Raw genomic sequence first — 17,569 nt, 5'->3', positions numbered from 1 at the left:
TATTTTCTTTATTTAGGTCAGTCTAACATCTATAAATATCTAGGTAAATAGCCTAATCTATAAACCTACATGTAGATTTATAGAACCTATCACGTGAGTAATGTCAGAATTTAAAAACCATTTTGGTCAGGTGCAGTGGCTCACGCCTGTAATCCCAGTACTTCTGGGAGGCGAGGCGGGCAGATCACCTGAGGTCGGGAGTTCGAGACCAGTCTGACCAACATGGAGAAACCACATCTCTACTAAAAATACAAAATTAGCCAGGCATGGTGATGGATGCCTGTAATCCCAGCTACTCAGGAGGCTGAGGCAGGAGAATCGCTTGAACCTGAGAGGCAGAGGTTGCGGTGACCCGAGATCGTGCCATTGCACTCCAGCCTGGGCAATAAGAGTGAAACTCCATCTCAGAAACAAAAAACAAAACAAAACAAAACAAAACTATTTTTGCCTCAGTTCCTTTCTCCATGTTGGATCATGCTCAGGTTAGCATGTCATGTCTGTATCAAAATTACACTTAAACATAATAAAGCCATCATGGTTGACGGTATGATTCATGCTTACACGACTACCTATGAAATATACATATATTTCACAAACACTTAATTCCAAAACGTTAATTTTCTACAGTTTAGACAAGAGTTGCTAATACATGCAGTGGGGCCAGGACATTAAAGAACACACTTAAACTGCCTCATACCTTAGGAAAGTTTTGAATGGTGCAGAATATGTCCACTTGCAGGGTTGGAAGCCCCAGTCCATCCAGTACGTCTTTCCCCACTATTTTGCATATGGTGGGAGGCTTTGCAAGTTTAGAAAAGCAGTTTGCCTTCAACACACACAAAAGAACAAAAATCAGCTGGTTCAAGTGGGTGCTTGGGGAAAAAAGTCACAATACCACATCTAATTTATCTTCAAAAAGTCATTCACATTGACTCTTGTTTTACCACACCTCTCCATGAGTGTTCTTCCTGATGCCAGGATTAGACTAGCAGTTCTGTGAGAACTGCCCTGCCCTCACCTACTGAGATACAGATTCAGGCCACTCTTGAGTCTCTGGTATATGGGGCAATTTGGTGTATGTTGAACTCTCAACAGAAACTTGCATACATTTCTTAATTAAAAGGCCCTGTGTCACTGATTAGCCAGCCTTCTTCAGCAGAGACGGTCTCACTCTGTTGCCAGGCTGGAGTGCAGTGGCACAATCTCGGCTTGCTGCAATCTCCACCTCCAAGGTTCAAGCAGTTCTCCAACCTCAGTCTCCCGAGTAGCAGGGACTACAGGCGCGTGCCACCACACCCAGCTAATTTTTGTATTTTTAGTAGAGATGGGGTTTCACCATGTTGGCCGGGATAGTCTTGTTCTCTTGACCTCGTGATCCGCCCACCTTGGCCTCCCAAAGTGCTGGGATTACAGGCTAGCAGGCCTTCTTATAGTCAATTCAGTTGACTAAGCTATCCCTCTTGTTTCTTTCTTTTTTTTTTTTTGAGACAGGGTCTTGCTCTGTCAGCCAGGCTGGGGTGCAGTGGCAGATCATGGCTCACTGCAGCCTCAACTTCCCAGGCTCAAGCGATTCTCCCACCTCAGCCTCCCGAGTAGCTGGGACCGCAGGCACACGACACCACACCTGGCTAATTTTTATTGTTTGTAGATACAGGATCTTACTATGTTGCTCAGGCTGATCTCAAACTCCTGGCCTCAAGCAATCCTTCCACCTCAGCCTTCCAAAGGGCTGGGATTACAGGCGTCAGCCACTGTGCCCAGCCCCCTTGTTTCAAGATATAGAAACCAACTGGTCTCTAGAAGACCATGATGCATTCAAATTTAAGAAACCTGACATGGGCTGATTTTTTTTTTTCAAGACAAGAGTCTCACTGTGTCACCCAGGCTGGAGTACGATGGCATGATCTCTGCTCACCACAACCTCTGCCTCTTGGGTTCAAGCGATTCTCCTGCCTCAGCCTTCCGAGTAGCTGGGATTACAGGCGTGCACCACAACGGCCGGCTAGTTTTTTGTATTTTTAGTAGAGATGGGGTTTCAACATGTTGGCCAGGCTAGTTTCAAGCTCCTGACCTCGTGATCCGCCCGCCTCAGCCTCCCAAAGTACTGGGATTACAGGCGTGAGCCACTGTGCCCAGCACATGGGCTCATTTTTATTCCTCCCAGCAAGGCATGTGATATTTTAGTGGTGAAGACTTAATGCAATGGTTGTATCTTACTATCAGCTCATGCAGAGTCCTATGTGTTCAAAGAGGCTTGTTGGGAGCCTTAGTAATTGCGGTTTCATCGAGGTGGAAAAGCAGAAGCCATTTGGAAGTGATCCAAGAAAGAGACTGAAGAAAGAGAAGCTGAGATAGAAAGCCCACTCAAGGAGCCGGCAAGAAAAGGCTCAGGACGGTGTTTCTGTGCAGAGGAGCAGGAGCTAGGAGAGACTGGAAGGAGGGAAGGCGAAGGCACACCTTTGTTACTCTCTTGATTACCAGATAGGATTGGGCTTTGCTTTCATTTAGCAGACCAGTTCTCCTATCTTTCAGTTCAAAATCCAGTGACTTCAACCTGGACAACAGGTCATCTAATACCCACAGCGACATGTCAGTTCAGAGGTGGGGCCCCAGAAGTAGTAAGCAAGAACTCATTTTCAAGCTATCCATGAATTTTTAAACTGGTGGTTTGTATGTTACAGAGTGAGTGCCTAAATGAATTTAGAATCAGGAGAGCAAAAATGTTATTTAGCTTATACTCTGTGTGTTATAGTGAGCTCAATTTAACAAGCACCAAGCACCTATAATGTGCCACACGTTGTGTTAGGAGAGGAAGGGAACTAACATTTTTAAAGTAATTAATCTGTGCTCTGAAAGAGTGACTTCTTTATATCACAAACCACAGGGCCTGACATACATAGGATTCTATAAATTAAATCTTGTATAAATTAATAAGTGTCAGTGACATCCCTGGGCACTATATATACATTATGTCATTACATTCAACTCTCTAAGCTATGTGATGTCATCTCCATCCCACAGATGGGCAGACTGAGTTTCACAAAAATTAACTGTCCAAGATCACTTAGCCAATGTTTTCATTATCTACTGTTTTGTAACAGACCACCCCAAACCTTAGCGGTTTAAACCATTAACTTGCTCATGATCCTGTAATCTGGGTGGGGCTTCAACTGGGAAATTCTTTTGCTGGGCTTCTCTGGAGATGCAGATGTAATCATCTGAAGGCTTGACAGGAACCAGCATATCCAAGCTGTTTTCACTCAATGTCCAGTGCTGTACCTGGGATGGCTGGCACAGTGAGGGGTTGGCTGGGCATCTGTCTTTCTCACAGGATATCCTGCGGGGTCTCGTATCTGCCAGGGTCTTTCTCTGCACAACCTCTCTCTTTCCAGTAGGGTAATTGGGACATCCTCACAGCACGATGACTAGCTTCCAAGAGGACAAGCTTCAATATGCCAGCACTTATCAACTCTGTTTGTATCATGCTTGTCAAGGTCCTATTGATCAAAGTAAGTGACATAGCCAAGTCCAGAGTCAATGTGGGAGGGACTTACAAAAAGGTGTTCACACTGGAAGTGTAGTTCCTTGGAGGACCATCAATGTAACTCTATCACAGTGAGGAAGTGGCAGAGATAAGAATCAAAACCAGATCTGCCACATTCCCAATCCAAAACTCTCTCAAGCATTCAGTTTTATGATAATGGAATAAATTGTATTGTTATTGCCTACAAGGATCTTTACCATGTGTGAATTCCTCTAATATGTCTGTCTTAGTTTGTTCTCACACTGCTATCAAGGACTGCCTGAGACTGGGTAATTTATAAAGGAAAGCATAAGTTTAATTGACTCACAGTTTCGCACAGCTGGGGAGGCCTCAGGAAACTTACAATCATGGTGGAGGGAGAAGCAAACACATGTTTCTTCACATGAGGGCCAGAAGGAGAAGTGCAAAGTGAAGGGGGCAAGCCCCTTATAAAACCATCAGCTCTCATAAGAACTCACTATCACGAGAACAGCATGAGAGCCACCATCCCCATAACTTAATTACCTCCCACCGGGTCCCTCCCCACATGTGGGGATTATGAGAAGTACAATTCAAGATGAGATTTGGGTGGGGCTAGAGCCAAGCCATAGCAATGTCGGAGAGGGACAGAAGAAATGACATTGGAGCTGAACACTGGAGGAGGTATAGTGTTTCAGTGGCAGTCAAGGGGGAAATGTGGTGAGCAGATACTTCAGGGACCGGGAATGGGACAAAGGGGAGGGAGGTAGGAAACTTCTGGCTTTAGGGAACAGTCAGTGATTTGGTGTAGAGGAGGAGGACAGGGAGTGGGAGATGCGCCTGTTACCAGAGAGAGGGGCTGAGCACTGTGAACCATACACATGAAGGCCAGCAAGCAGGGGAAAGCTACAGGAGGTTCTGAGGAAGAGAACTGTGGTCAGACTTGCACGTTAGGATGCTGCTCTGGCAGCACTCTGCAGGATGAACTAGATAGAGGGAGAGACGAGGTGAGAGTAAGCACAGCCAAACTAGGGCAGTCACTAAGAAAAGGAAAAGGAGATTGCTTTTTCTTTTTTGAGACAGAGTCTCGCTCTGTTGCCCAGGCTGGAGTGCACTGGTGGTGGTGCGGTCTCGGCTCACTGCAACCTCCAACTCCCGGGTTCAAGGAGTTTGCTTTTTTGCCCCTGCAATTCCTGAACATCCTTCAAAGTCCAAGCCACAGCTTTCCTGGATATACAGCCTCCAAGGATCTTTTCCATCCCTGAATTCCTTTAATAGGCATATAGGGATCTGTCCCTCAATCTAGCACACAGTCATCTATCTCCTTATCTTTTGCTCCAATTATTTTAAGTATTAGTGACTTTTGTTCCAAACTAAGATATAAATTCCCAGAGAGCTGTACAAACGAATATCCTGGCTGCCTAATAGAATGAGAACATTACACTGGGGAACAAGAGTTCATATTTTTAGTCCTAGCTTGTGCACTAAGTAGCTGTGAGACAAAGGCTTGGTGTCCCTGTAAAATGAGGACATTAGAATAGACTGTGTTCAATAATTCCTCTAGCAACAGATAGTAGGAAGAGGATGGAATGAGAGTCAAGCATTCACTCATTCATCCTGCAGATAGTTTCTCAGCATTCACTGTGTGCCATGCACTCTGCTGGGTATAGGGACAAAAACATGGTTTGATTTTTTTTCTTCTGTCACTATGTCCTTTGGGAAAATCATTTAAATTGCACTGGCCACAGGTTCTTCATTTGTAAAATGGGAATCATCATTTTTACCTTGTCGCAGTTGTACTAAGGATTGAGTTATAGCACGCAGCACAAGGGGCTCGGTAAACCCCACACCCCTCCCCTTTGATAGTATAGGCCATGAGTGGGAAAAAGTCATTTGCAGAACATCCTTTGTATCAACTGCCTCAACACGACGTGGTTTTGCACCCTGACAGCACATCTGTTTCTTCATAGGAGTCATTCTGCTTGGTGTTCACATTGCCTCCTTGCTTTCCCTTGCCATAGTGCAAACTCCTAGGGGCCCCAAACACACTGCCTTCCTTACTACTTACAGATCTGGAGGGCAGAAAACGTCTGTTTCAACTGCTCACTGTTTAACGCTAAGCTATGTGCCAGATCTCACGGCTGGGCAGAGACCCGGAAGGTAGAAAGAAAAGGCCCCTGAGCCCAGCAGGGGCTCACAGGCTGCCTAGGGAGGCTGCCTCAATGGACTACAATACACAAAGGAAATGCTGTAGGAACCCTGAAGGACAGCTGGTCCAGGGCCACGTGGGCAAGGATTTGGTCTGAATTTTGGAGTTCAGGGCGGGGCTGGTCAGATATTAACGGGCATCCTGACAGGGGAGCCAGTAGGCTGAGGCCCCAGAATAGGCTGAGGCCAAGTTGTAGCAAACCTGTGTTCATCCTGTGGTCAAGGTGTTCATCCCGTGGTCAAAGAGGAGCTGCTCAAGGTCGGTAAGCTGAGCTGAGGGCATTAAGGTCTGTTAAAAATGACAATTGGCAGGCATGGGCGGTGGCCCGGCCCACAAACGGAGAGGCCCCTTAGGTAGCGAGGAAGCCTGACAGGCCCTGGGCTGTCGCTGCAGCTCAAATCCGCCTAGAGCCCCCTTTCCTCCAGTTGCCTCCTTTCCACGACTTTCTCTGCGGAGATGCCTTCACCCCCCGGTGTCCTTCCCGCTCCTTTCCTCCCAGAGTCTCCTCCGCACACGCAGGACCAGGGCCCCGGCGGCACGCATGCTAGATTCTGAGGCGCAGGCGCAAGGCGTTGCCGCAGCGCGGGGCGGGGGGAGCGGGGTTGGCGGGAGGAGAGCGCCTGTCCCAGGTCCCTACCAGGTGCCCGTAGACGTCGGCAGGCTGGAGGTAGAAGGTGGAGTTGAGCAGCTCTTCCAGCCTGCGCGGAACGTCGTTCTCCCGGTAGTACTCCATCGCCTGCTGCTTCAGCTTCTGCAGCTCCCTAGTGGTCCCACAGCTGCCGCCGCCGCCTTCTTCCCCCATGGTAGGAGATTTAAGGCTACAGCGGGGTTTAGCCGGGGGTCCCACGAGCGTCCTTGCTGTCGCTAGGCAACGCAACGTGATCCCGACCCCCAGATCTCGCGAGGCTTCCAGACCTAGGTTCTTCCTGCGGCAAAAACCGCTCCCTTTCCTTGGAGCTAGAATGGCTTGGCTTCTGCGCTAGCTTACCTCGCTCGTCTCCCTGCGGGATTAGGTCCGGGGGTTGGGCTCCTCATAGACTCCCGAGACTAGGGCCCTCCCGGCTTCCTTTTTCACCACTTTTCCCTGGCGATTTTCCAGAGGGGGAAATCTTTTAACGACCTCGTCTAGCGCGTTTTGCCGGAGCGCTGCAACCTTAGCTCCGACTTCCAGCTGGGGTCGCGCGCTCGGCTCCCAGTGGCCCAGCGTCTTGGGCCACCCTGCTCTCCCTACGTGCCCCTGTGCTTTCCGCGGTTAGTGAGCTCCTCCGGGTTGCTAAGGCCGCCCGTGCCAGGCAGGCCCACTCTGTTGGGGGAGGGATGTAGGGGCTCAGGGCATCCTTACTGAGCTGTGGCGATCTCAGGAATTCTTTCATTCGGTTCATGTTTATTAACTACCTGCTCTGAGCCAAGCCGTGTGCTGGCCGAGCCTGCTACGATGTCCAGGAGAGAAACGGCCACTCGCCCTTCCCTGGGATATTAGTACGGGTGAAATCAATGGAATGAAAAAAACCAGTGTGGGTTGAAAATATTTGGGGCGAACCCTAAGGGATGGTTGTGGTTTGGGCAGATCTAAGGGTGGGGGATGATTCAGGCAGGACTTGGGGAGGTAAAACGGAAATGGGGGAATGGCCTTGGCTCATGTTCCCTCTCCAGAATGCTGTCTACGTCCTGCCCTTTTCAATCCGAAGTGCCTTCCTGGCTTCATTGTACCTGCCAGGTGTCATGCGATTACAGAATTTAGTGTGCGTCCTCAGTTCTAGATACTTCCTCTGCTGCAGGAGTGGGCGGCGACGGACAGGGTGTTCTTGTTCTACTCGCGCCTGTTTATGTTCCCTACCCAAGCAGATCAGTTACAAGATCTGTGCCACACTTTGCCCCCTCTGGAAAACATCATCTTACCTACTCTGCCTGATTCCCAAGTCACTTAGTACAAAACGAGGAAGTGAGTGAGAAAGCACTTTGAAACACAGTTATTTTCAATACATGCACGTGTGGGTGCAGATGCATAAAAATGTGATGCTGTAAGTACTGTTAATACAAACCCAAACGTGCACCTTCCAAAATTCCTCCGTGTTCTCTCTGCTCTCTATGGAATGTCTCACTGTCTGTGTGTGATAGAGCATCATGAACCTGCCTTCTCTCCTTGCTAGATGGAAATCCCCTGACAGTAGGATCTGAGTCTGTGTTACCTTCACATCCACCACGGAGCCTGGGGCCGTGCAAGGGCAGAGGATGTGCTCTGAATAGGTGTTGAGTGAACCCTTATGCAAAATAAGCTGATACTATTGCTGTTGTTTCCATTCCACCTTTTTGCCTTTCCTCATACACCCCTGGAAGGAAGGCACCTGCTTTTCTCCTGTGCTCATCCTTGAGTGCCCGGGTTGAGTCCCACATCAGAGAAGCCATGTCCACAATCCAGCTCTCACTCCAGCCAGCCCTTCCTTCTGAAGTCTTTCCCCATTTGCAACCTGGACGGCAAAGTTCAGCCCTCAGGATGTCTTGATTCATTTGACATTTCAATGGAAGATTGCGAGTATCCTGGGCTGGGACCACCATGTCTTAAGAGTCTCCCCCATCACCCTTTTGCCTCAGTTCCAGGAGGACAGCGACTTGATCTGTCTTGTTCACCACTGTGTCTGCAGGATTATTACATTACCTGATGGAATAGCTGCTCAGTAAATATTTGTTGAATGATTGAATGGGTTTTACCCATAATAAACGGTTAATAAGTACTTAACTGACAGTCAGATGTTTTGGAGGTGAGTGAATAATGAGTACACCAACCTGACTGGAGCAAAGGGTTCCTTTCAGGAATAATGAGAAATAGGGTGGAAAAGTAGTTTGAGGTGAGATTACAAAGAGGCTGGAATCCCATTTTGTAAGAGAAGGAAGCAACCACAAATTTCTGAATTTAGGAAGGGCAAGAAATAAGTGGGATTTTAGGAAGTTAAGTTGAAGCAGTGGGTAGCATTGATGGGTTTTTGTTATATAGAAAACGAGACAGAGGCAGAAAATAGTATATGTGCAAGGGCCTAAACACTGATGGCAACCATGGGAATTGATGAGTGAGAGAGAATAGGAAGGAGCGATGTAAAAGGTTTTCACTAGTTGGATGTGGTGGGGTTGGGGAAGCAAAGATGGCTATTGAGGATACCTTGTAGAATTCTGTGGTAGTTAATGGAAATAGGATCAGTGTGTCATCTGGTTTTGATGGAGGCAACATGATGCATTGGGCGTTAGATGTGTAGAGGTTGAGTAGCACTGGTATCCCAGAGAAAAGGGAGGACTGAAGATCCGATAGACAACATCCACATAGAGTTCAAAGTTGTAAGAACAGACGAATCCTTTGGAGGGCAAAGGGGGGAAAATCGTTTTGAAATAGGACCTAAATATTGGGGAAGGAATAGATTTAGTACATAAAAGGAAGGCAAGGAGCTATGTCAGGAAAAGGGGTTTAGGGAAGAAGGAAAAAACCAAAATCACAAAGTCTAGGGCAGAGACTTTTGGGAACGTTTCATATGTATGTGTTTGTGTTTGTAGAACTGCATAGAAAAAAGTCTGAAAAGATACACATCAGCATGTTAATTGTGTTGTTCCAAGGTGATGGGATCACCAGGACCTTTTATTTTCATCTTTCCATATATTGATAGTACCTGATTTTCCTGTAATGAATGAATTACTTTATATAACCTTGAAAAATTACATTAACAAGGCCGGGCGTGGTGGCCTCACACCTGTAATCCCAGCACTTTGGGAGGCCGAGGCAGGCAGATCACGAGGTCGGGAGATCAAGACCATCTTGGCCAACATGGTGAAAACCCGTCTCTACTAAAAATAGAAAAATTAGCTGGGCATGGCAGCGCGTGCCTGTAGTCCCATCTACTCGGGAGGCTGAGGCAGGAGAATTGCTTGAACCTGGGAGTCGGAGGCTGCAGTGAGCCGAGATTGTGCCACTGTACTCCAGCCTGGGTGACAGGGCGAGACTCCATCTCAAAAAAAAAGAAAAGAAAAGAAAAGAAAAATTACATTAATAATATTTGAGGGAAGAATGTTAAAGTTACAAGAGGATGAAGACTTTAAGAATAAATTTTTAGGAACTCAATTATTCCCCTATAGACTCATGTAATTTTCTCAAAGAAGAAGTCAAAAAATTAATCAGCAAATAGAAACTACCATCCTGGTCAACTTCTGTCATTCACTCAGTCACCAAATATTGAATGCCCACCACGTGCCAGATGCTATTCTAGGCACTGGAGTAAGAACAGTGAATAAAATAAATTCCTTCTCTTCATGGAATTTCAGTTCCAGTGACACTCCAGCAGCACTTATATCAGAGTGAGTCATCAGGAGAAAGGGAAATCATAAATGTGAAAGCATTTTGACAAGTCGACGTGCAAAGGGTTTATTAGCAGCCAATTGGTATTGACAGATCCAGGTAAATAAAACGATTATTCATGAGTATTCCACTTTCTTATTTTTCATAGGTATTAGGAAATATTTGTGGGGTTTTAGCTACAAATACACTCATATATATGCAGATTTTATACATACTTTACACATTCTTTGTTTTAGTACCTCGGTGATTGTATTTCCATTTCGTATTGAGACTGAATGTCAAAGGGCACTTCCAGAGCATCTGAGCTTGAGAAGGGTTGAGTGTATTGCTAACCCTAAACTTACCAAACTGAGGATGGGAGGGAAGAAAGGGGAAAGAAGAGGCTCAGGAGATTTAGAAAGTTCCTGGAACATATCCACGGAGAGAGGGTAGTACTCTCCTGCTTTAGAAAGAGGAGATGATATTAGAGAGAGGATACAGTCATGACTGTTAACGTCCCATGAGTCTGTAACTGCACTGGAAGGCGTGTATGGTGTGCGACGAGAAACATCTGTCTGGGAATGAAAAAACCTAGGTTGGAGTCCCAGCAGCCCCTAAGATCTGCCTACGTCAGTAAAAAGAGATGTTTGGACTGGGGTAGAGTTTCCTAAGCTTTTCGAATATGAAGTCTCCTTTTAACAACAATAACAAAATTCAGCCCCTCTCCGCAATGCAATAGTAGTTATATATAATAACTGTAAATTCAGCAGTGTTTCTAGAGGCAGTTATATTTTTATTCATGGAAATTTCATGCATATGAAAAGGGATACATTTATGGGCAAGCCATTATTCAGTGTTGGGAGAGTATTTGGTGTCTTTGGAGTGATGGGCCCTTGCACAGAGTCCACGGGCTTCCTGGTGGCCTTTTTAGAGAACCCCTGAACTGGGTCTTTCCATCTTGGATCTCTCCTACTTTGTAGCCCTAATTTAAGATAAAATATCAGGACACAATCTTTTGCAACCTACTAACTGAAGACCCTTCATAGAGGAAGTTAACAGTTCTTCAGTCTGTGTTTCAAAAAGAATTTCTAAGCTATGTCAGACATTTCCCTAAATGAAGGTGGATAAAGAAGACGTATTTGTTCATTTTTCCCTAATCCTGTCCAACACCTTTATTTAAATTGGAACTTGTTTGCCGTGAATTTGATGTTCATGAGTGATTATTTAGATGTTATTTTGGGGTTGCTATCAAGTGCTTGTTAATTCTTCTTTCCTACACTTGACATCTATGTTGAATATAATTTTTCATAGGGAACTAATGAACATGACTGCAGGTGCCTTTAATCATAGGATCATAGAAACTACAGAGAGTAGATGGAAGATGTTGCCTTTTCCTCATCTAGAAAATGGGAATAATAATGTTAATGTTAACTATCTTCACTCAGTCATCTGGCACAGTAAATAAATAAGATTCCTCATCTAGCAAATGGGAATAATGATGTTGACCATCCTCACCCAGTTGTCATGAGTAAGAAATATGATTACCAAGCTAATTGCAAATATAAATAGCTGTAAATTAAATGGTAAGTAATAAAAGTAGGAAACATTTGGCTAATAAATGGAGGAGGCCTTTAAAATTTGTTTTTTTCTTTATTGATATCTGCTGGCAGTAGTCATTACCCCTATAATAGTAATAACAAAACCAGCCAAAACAACAGTTGCAACTACCTTTGATTGGGCATTTTTATATGCCTGGAGGTTTACTTACATCATTTCATTGAATCTGCAGAACAGCCACCAAAGGTAAGTGATTGGCCCAAGGTCACACAGTTAATAAATAGAGGAGATGGAATTTGAGTCCAGGTCTAGCTGACACTAGTGCCCATGTATTTCCCATTGTGCTCCACTGCCTCTCACAGCTGGAACTCTCTCAGGTTCCACTGTCTTATGCTAGCTGTTGCTAGACTCTTGTCCATCCTCTTTGGAGGAGCCAGTTGAGTTGCTTACTTGGAGGTCTTGAAGAAAGAACTCTCAATAAGTGGTGTCTTGATCATTGGTTCTCAGGCTGAGCCACACATTAGAATCACCTGGAGATTCTATTGGCTTCTACTAGAATCTAAGCACCATTAGAATTTAAGCACCGCGCAGAGATGTATTGTTTATTTTAATCATTGCTACAGTATTGAATGATACTGATGATTGGGCCCTATCCCAGACCTATTAAATTGGAATCTCCAGAGGGTGGGGCCCATACATATATATTTTAAAAATATATGATAATTAATATGCAGCCAAGGTTGCAAACCACTGCTCCAAAAGATTTCTCCATGGATTAGGTCAGAAAGAGAATGACGAAGGCTTCCCCCAGGAATGATCTGTTGATGGATGAAGCCAACAAGGCCTAGGAAATCAAAGCTCCTGAGTTCAAACCCTGGTTCTTCCAGTTCCCACTCATGTGACCTTTTACAAATTACTTGACCTTTCTGAGCCCATTTCCTCACTGACTAATACTTTTGATTTCATAGTATTGCTAGGAAATGACATTTAAAAATCCATGTGAAATTCCTTCTGCTGTGGCTAACACATAGTAAATGGTGGTGTCATGACCAAGGAGATGAAGGAAAAGGAAAATGTAGTACTTTTGCAGTTTTGCAGTATTTGTCTGAAAACCTTTATTTAACTTTACACTGAAATCCAGACTGAACTGAATTAAAAGGGAGCCCCTTTTAAAAACAGTATCAGTGAGCTCTTGAGGTGATTATGCCTCCTGGTGATCTATCACTTTTAATTTATCCTTTAGCATTCGTGCAAGATTGTAAAGTTGTGTTGTTTCTCTCTTGCTTCCCAGATAAATAGAAAGCGGGAGCCATAGTCATAATGTGAGTGTTCAAAGCTAGCATCCTGACAAAGGCTATTTTAGATTTATTTTAGATTGAGCCTTCCGGTCATTTGTTCAGAGGCCTTTGACACTGAAGACCAAAAGATACTGTTGGAGATGCTACCTCTGGCAGTTTAATTAGTGTTTTTCAGGGAATAGACACACAATTTCTATATGGGCAGAATGAAATTGGAAGTAGGGCAATTATTCAGTGAGTTCATATAGTAAAGAGAAAAGGAAAAGATCGACCATAGAAACTCTGGCTGGGCGCGGTGGCTCACACCTGTAATCTCAACACTTTGGGAGGTTGAGGCAGGTGGATCATGGGGTCAGGAGTTTGAGACCAGCCTGGACAAGATGGTGAAACCCCGACTTTATTAAAAACACAAAAATTAGCTGGGCGCAGTGGCGGGTGCCTGTAATCCCAGCTACTTGGGAGGGTGAGGCAGGAGAATCGCTTGAACCCGGGAGGCAGAGGTTGTAGTGAGCCAAGATTGTGCCTGGGCGACAGAGCAAGACTCCATCTCAAAAACAAACAAACAAAACTCTTTAAGCAAGCTCTTTTGCCATTTTTAAATAGATAATTTTTTTAACTTTATAGAAGTAGCTACAGCTTAAAGGTATTTTTGTAACGTATCTACAGGGCTAATAAAGCAAAAGGAATACATATAAAATACCTTTAAAAGGCCAGGTTTTCTAATCTGTACTTCTTTTATTAATATAAAAATAGCAAAATAAACAGTATGATTGTACTTATTGTAAGTGAAGAAAATGTTAAATGTATTTTCTACATAGGGGGCAGCAAAGAAGAGAGAAGGAAGAATCCTAGTTAAGAGGACTAGTTAGATGTTTTATCAAGTTATGGCAAAAAAATGTTTTCTCTGTGACTCTTGTAAATATCGATTGGATTTGTTTCCTGGCCCCTGAGAGTTCTGTGCCTGTTTTGTGGCTGCACTTGAATGAGTATTAATAAATTGTTTGACTTTTGTAATTAAATTTGAGAACCTGATTGAAGGGGATTTTAACTTCCTTGAAAATGTACTTTAAGTTAATCTGCTTAAGAGGAATTATCTGTTCGTTGTTAGCAAATCAAAAGACTGCCTCTGCCTTATAACTGATGATTTCTACAGGCCTGGTTATGAATCTTATGGTAATGTTAAACCTTCAAAAATTATTTGGGGAATTAAAAAAATAAAGTTGTCAACTTAGCACTTGACTTTACATTAATTATTGGCGAAGTGTAGAATTTTTTTTTTTGTCATTATGGTAGTGGTTTCTCTTTTTCTGCCATAATTTTGTCTTTTAGAGTTGGCAGCTATTTTGTCCTAAGGAAGTTTTAGAACCACAGTTCTTTGAGTGTTAAAAAAAAAAAATAGCAGTCACAAATGAAGAATGAGAACTGTTTTTCAAAGAACTGTGTTTTGGAGGAGTAAATTCTCAGTATTTTTTTAGCAAATAAAATAATTTTAGGCAAATTTATCAGTATTGATTTAACTGCTTCTCTTTCGTATATGACAAACATCTATAAATTATTATAATTGAAGCCCTATGTACTTCCAAAATTATTTAAGGTGATGTATGTGTATGAATCTCAAATGTGTTAGATTAAATTTCTCTACCAGATGTTAAAAAATACATTGAATTGTGTTGAATGCTGACAAGGGATAATGTATGATTAATCCTGTTTTTAATTAAATAATATAATTATTATATTTCGTGATTGTGCATTCAACACCTTAAGTAGAGATTACAGAAATAAAACTGCCAATGATCAGCATCTGTTTGTCAGAAAAACGTTTCTATTAATACTTGAAGGAGAAAAGTTTAGTAAAGATCAAAGACTGAAATATGATTTCTAAAATGGAAATGCTTTTATTATGTTATTAATGATGTTTGTCTTTGGCCTGAGCTACAATTTTAACTGCTACAGTTGGGGGATAGGAAAGAATAGGAACGTGCGGGAGTATCTAACACACAGTTGTACTCAGAATGGAATAAAGAGTTGTGTGTATTAGGAGAATATTGTATGAAATTACTTTCACTTGAAATAAATAATTGAGGCAAAAGCGAGGTATGGATTAGAAGTATCTGGGTGTCTGCCCTCATCCCCATTTGTGTGTATGTGTGTGTGCCTAGAGATACGGACAAGGAAAGCAGCGTGAGTAACTCAGGCTTCACTCTGTTCTACTGCTCTTACCGGAGCTATCAAAGTGCCCTGAGGGAGCTGCACTTGTTCAACAGCTACTGTTAGACTGTTGTGAAAATTGGAGTTGATCTATGAACAACTGATTGATTTAAAACATCACTGAGCAATCCTAGGTAGTCATCCTTCCCAAAGGTCACAACCAAATATTTGTACTGTAGTCTTACAAACTTTTGGGAAACTTGAAAATGGAGAAGATAGTGAAACACACTCACAAGGCAGGAATTCCATCTGAATTAAGCTTAGATCTCTGTACCTCCTAAAGAATTTTCCTGCCTCTAACATGTTAAAAGCAGAGTTCCTATTTGAGGGAACTAGTGCCAAATTTCTTTTTGATGTAAAATTATTCTCAGCCAACACTTGTTGAGATTCCTATTAACTGTGGATCTGACCTGAACTTTGGTTGCCTAATCATAAATGCTTTCTTTTTTTTATAGCTAAGCTGATAGGAAAAATACGGTTTCTGTGCTGATTTTGAGAATATGGAATCAAATACAAAATCAAAGACTCTGTTTTTTTTAGGGTAAAAACAAAGGGCTATAACTTTTATTTTAAAGAATATTTGAAATAAATAAAATGTATATTTATCAATGTATAGCTTTAGAATAAATGTTTTCCTGTGTATCATCATTTATTAGTTTACTGAAAACACAGCCATTTTAAATTCTAAACCAAGAAATTAATCATTGCAAGAAAAAATTATCTGTTCAATTAGTAATTTTTGTATACTTGTAAACCGAATGTTGGAAAATTAGTTCTCTTTTTCAGAGATAATTATAAATCTGCAAAACAGGATATGCAGTCAAAATGAACTCGAAACAGGAACTCTTTTTAATTTATATTTGCAAGAGACTTTATCTCCAAATATTATATATGAGAACAACAACAACAAAAAATCACCATGTGTTTTGTTTTTAACTAAAAACAACTGACTTTCCCGTCCGTATGTATGCTGTCTTGAGTTCAACCCCAATTCACTAGGGGCATGCCTTGGACTTTTCACATTCTTTCAAGCCCCAATACTAAAGGAAAAAAAAAAGGCACTAACCTTGGCACAAAACTAGACCCTGGCTGGTACGTCAAACATTGCACACACGTCTGCACCCTCTGGGGTTAAGGCTCAGCCACCACATCGGGATCAGTCCATATGATTACTATGTTTATGATAGACCCACCTTGCTTCCAAATTGAGACTTTAAGATTATACACGTCATGCCGTCCTGTCTCATCTATTTTTGATAAAATGTGTCAGTGAGATTTTAGCGGTTTTTTTTTGTTTTGTTTTTGTTTTTTTACAGTAGGCCTTTGGAATCAGTCATACTTGTGTTGATTACTAAAGTGCATCTCTTTCAATGGGGTATTTTTAAATAAGCTGTGACTTTGGATGGATATTATTGGAGGAATGGAGCTGTGATCCCTGTCAAACTGAGAAAAACAAGGGTATGGGAAGACTCCTTTGGCTACTTAGTGCTTTGTGACTTTTGAGGAAACTTTGCAGCACGTAATTCTAAGAACATTGTAGGAAACAGCAAAGTAGAGCCAGGCTCTTCGTGGGGGAGGGGAGTGAAGGCTGTGCTCATGTAGCTTCAGTAATGTCTGACTTGATCCTAAACACTGCGGTTGAAATGTTCCTTTAGAATGATCTTGTGCATTCCACAAAGGCATAAAATACTAAAATCTGTTTCTTTCCTTAGCCAGTAGTTCTATATTCATTCAGGAACTATAAAACAAAGTTCAGATTGATGTCATTTTCCAACTGTGAAAGTATGTTCACCTTATGTATTGAATACAAACATTTCAACAGGTCCTGTTACCCACTGGCCTGTTAACTTTTTATTAAAGTATAAAGGACCTTTACATTTCTGTGTGTTAACTTTTGGTGGATGAAATACATATTGACCAATGTAAACACAGGAATTTACTAAGCACCTAAGGTGCTCAGGTTGAAGTGCGTGTGGCTCTCACTACAGAAATAGGTTAAGAAAACTGAATTATGAATTTAGCAGTTACTGCTCAGAACAATCACATTTTAGCCCGGGTTATAATTCTCATCTCTCTGTGCATTTAACTGGCTGTGCCTTGACAGAGGAATAAGGCAACATTTAAAAAAATGCAGTCTTTTAGTTTTTGAATGCAAGCCCCAGCATCTTTACAAACACTCTTTTATATGAAGTTAAGACAAACCTAAAGGTTAAATTGTACCTTGTGAAGTCGGATGGTTTAAAATGTGCAGTGGTGATCCATGTGAAGAATAAGATGTAAAGCATAATTTTGTTGCCTCTGAACTTTGGAATTCTAGGCAGACTTCTTGCATCATGTACAAATAAACCAAAAAGGGGCATGCAGAAGTGAAACCTGTCCTGTGGCTGCTGTCAGATTTGACATTCATTCCACTGATGATGTGTTTGTTTGGCTTGCTTTTCTCCACTTCAAATGTTCTGTTTTCTCCCCCCTCCAGAAAT

At 42.7% G+C, this 17,569-nt stretch overlaps 2 protein-coding genes across 6 annotated transcripts in view; one reads left to right on the top strand and one right to left on the bottom strand.

The window, feature by feature from the left end:
• The window catches only part of ENO4 (enolase 4), a 42,199-nt gene extending 26,158 nt beyond the window's left edge, over positions 1–16,041 (bottom strand). For both annotated transcript variants that reach the window (XM_007964203.3, XM_073019393.1), the window contains exons 1-2: positions 6,349–16,041; positions 698–826 (exon numbers count right to left, since the gene is read on the bottom strand). In XM_007964203.3, coding sequence (XP_007962394.1) covers positions 698–826; positions 6,349–6,513 — 294 coding nt within the window. In that variant the 5' untranslated portion in view covers positions 6,514–16,041. The remainder of the gene's footprint in view (positions 1–697; positions 827–6,348) is intronic.
• The window catches only part of HSPA12A (heat shock protein family A (Hsp70) member 12A), a 182,034-nt gene continuing 170,819 nt past the window's right edge, over positions 6,355–17,569 (top strand). For 2 of the 4 annotated variants that reach the window (XM_073019391.1, XM_007964210.3), the window contains exon 1: positions 6,414–6,514. In XM_073019391.1, coding sequence (XP_072875492.1) covers positions 6,512–6,514 — 3 coding nt within the window. In that variant the 5' untranslated portion in view covers positions 6,414–6,511. Of the gene's footprint in view, positions 6,515–17,569 lie in introns of all 4 variants that reach the window. The other 2 variants (XM_038009591.2, XM_038009590.2) reach the window with 2 other exon arrangements.

Source organism: Chlorocebus sabaeus, chromosome 9 (genome assembly GCF_047675955.1).
Source record: "Chlorocebus sabaeus isolate Y175 chromosome 9, mChlSab1.0.hap1, whole genome shotgun sequence".
Classification (NCBI taxonomy): Eukaryota; Metazoa; Chordata; class Mammalia; order Primates; family Cercopithecidae; genus Chlorocebus; species Chlorocebus sabaeus.
The sequence above is the reverse complement of the archived record's forward strand: the minus strand, read 5'-3'. Positions and strand labels throughout refer to the sequence as shown.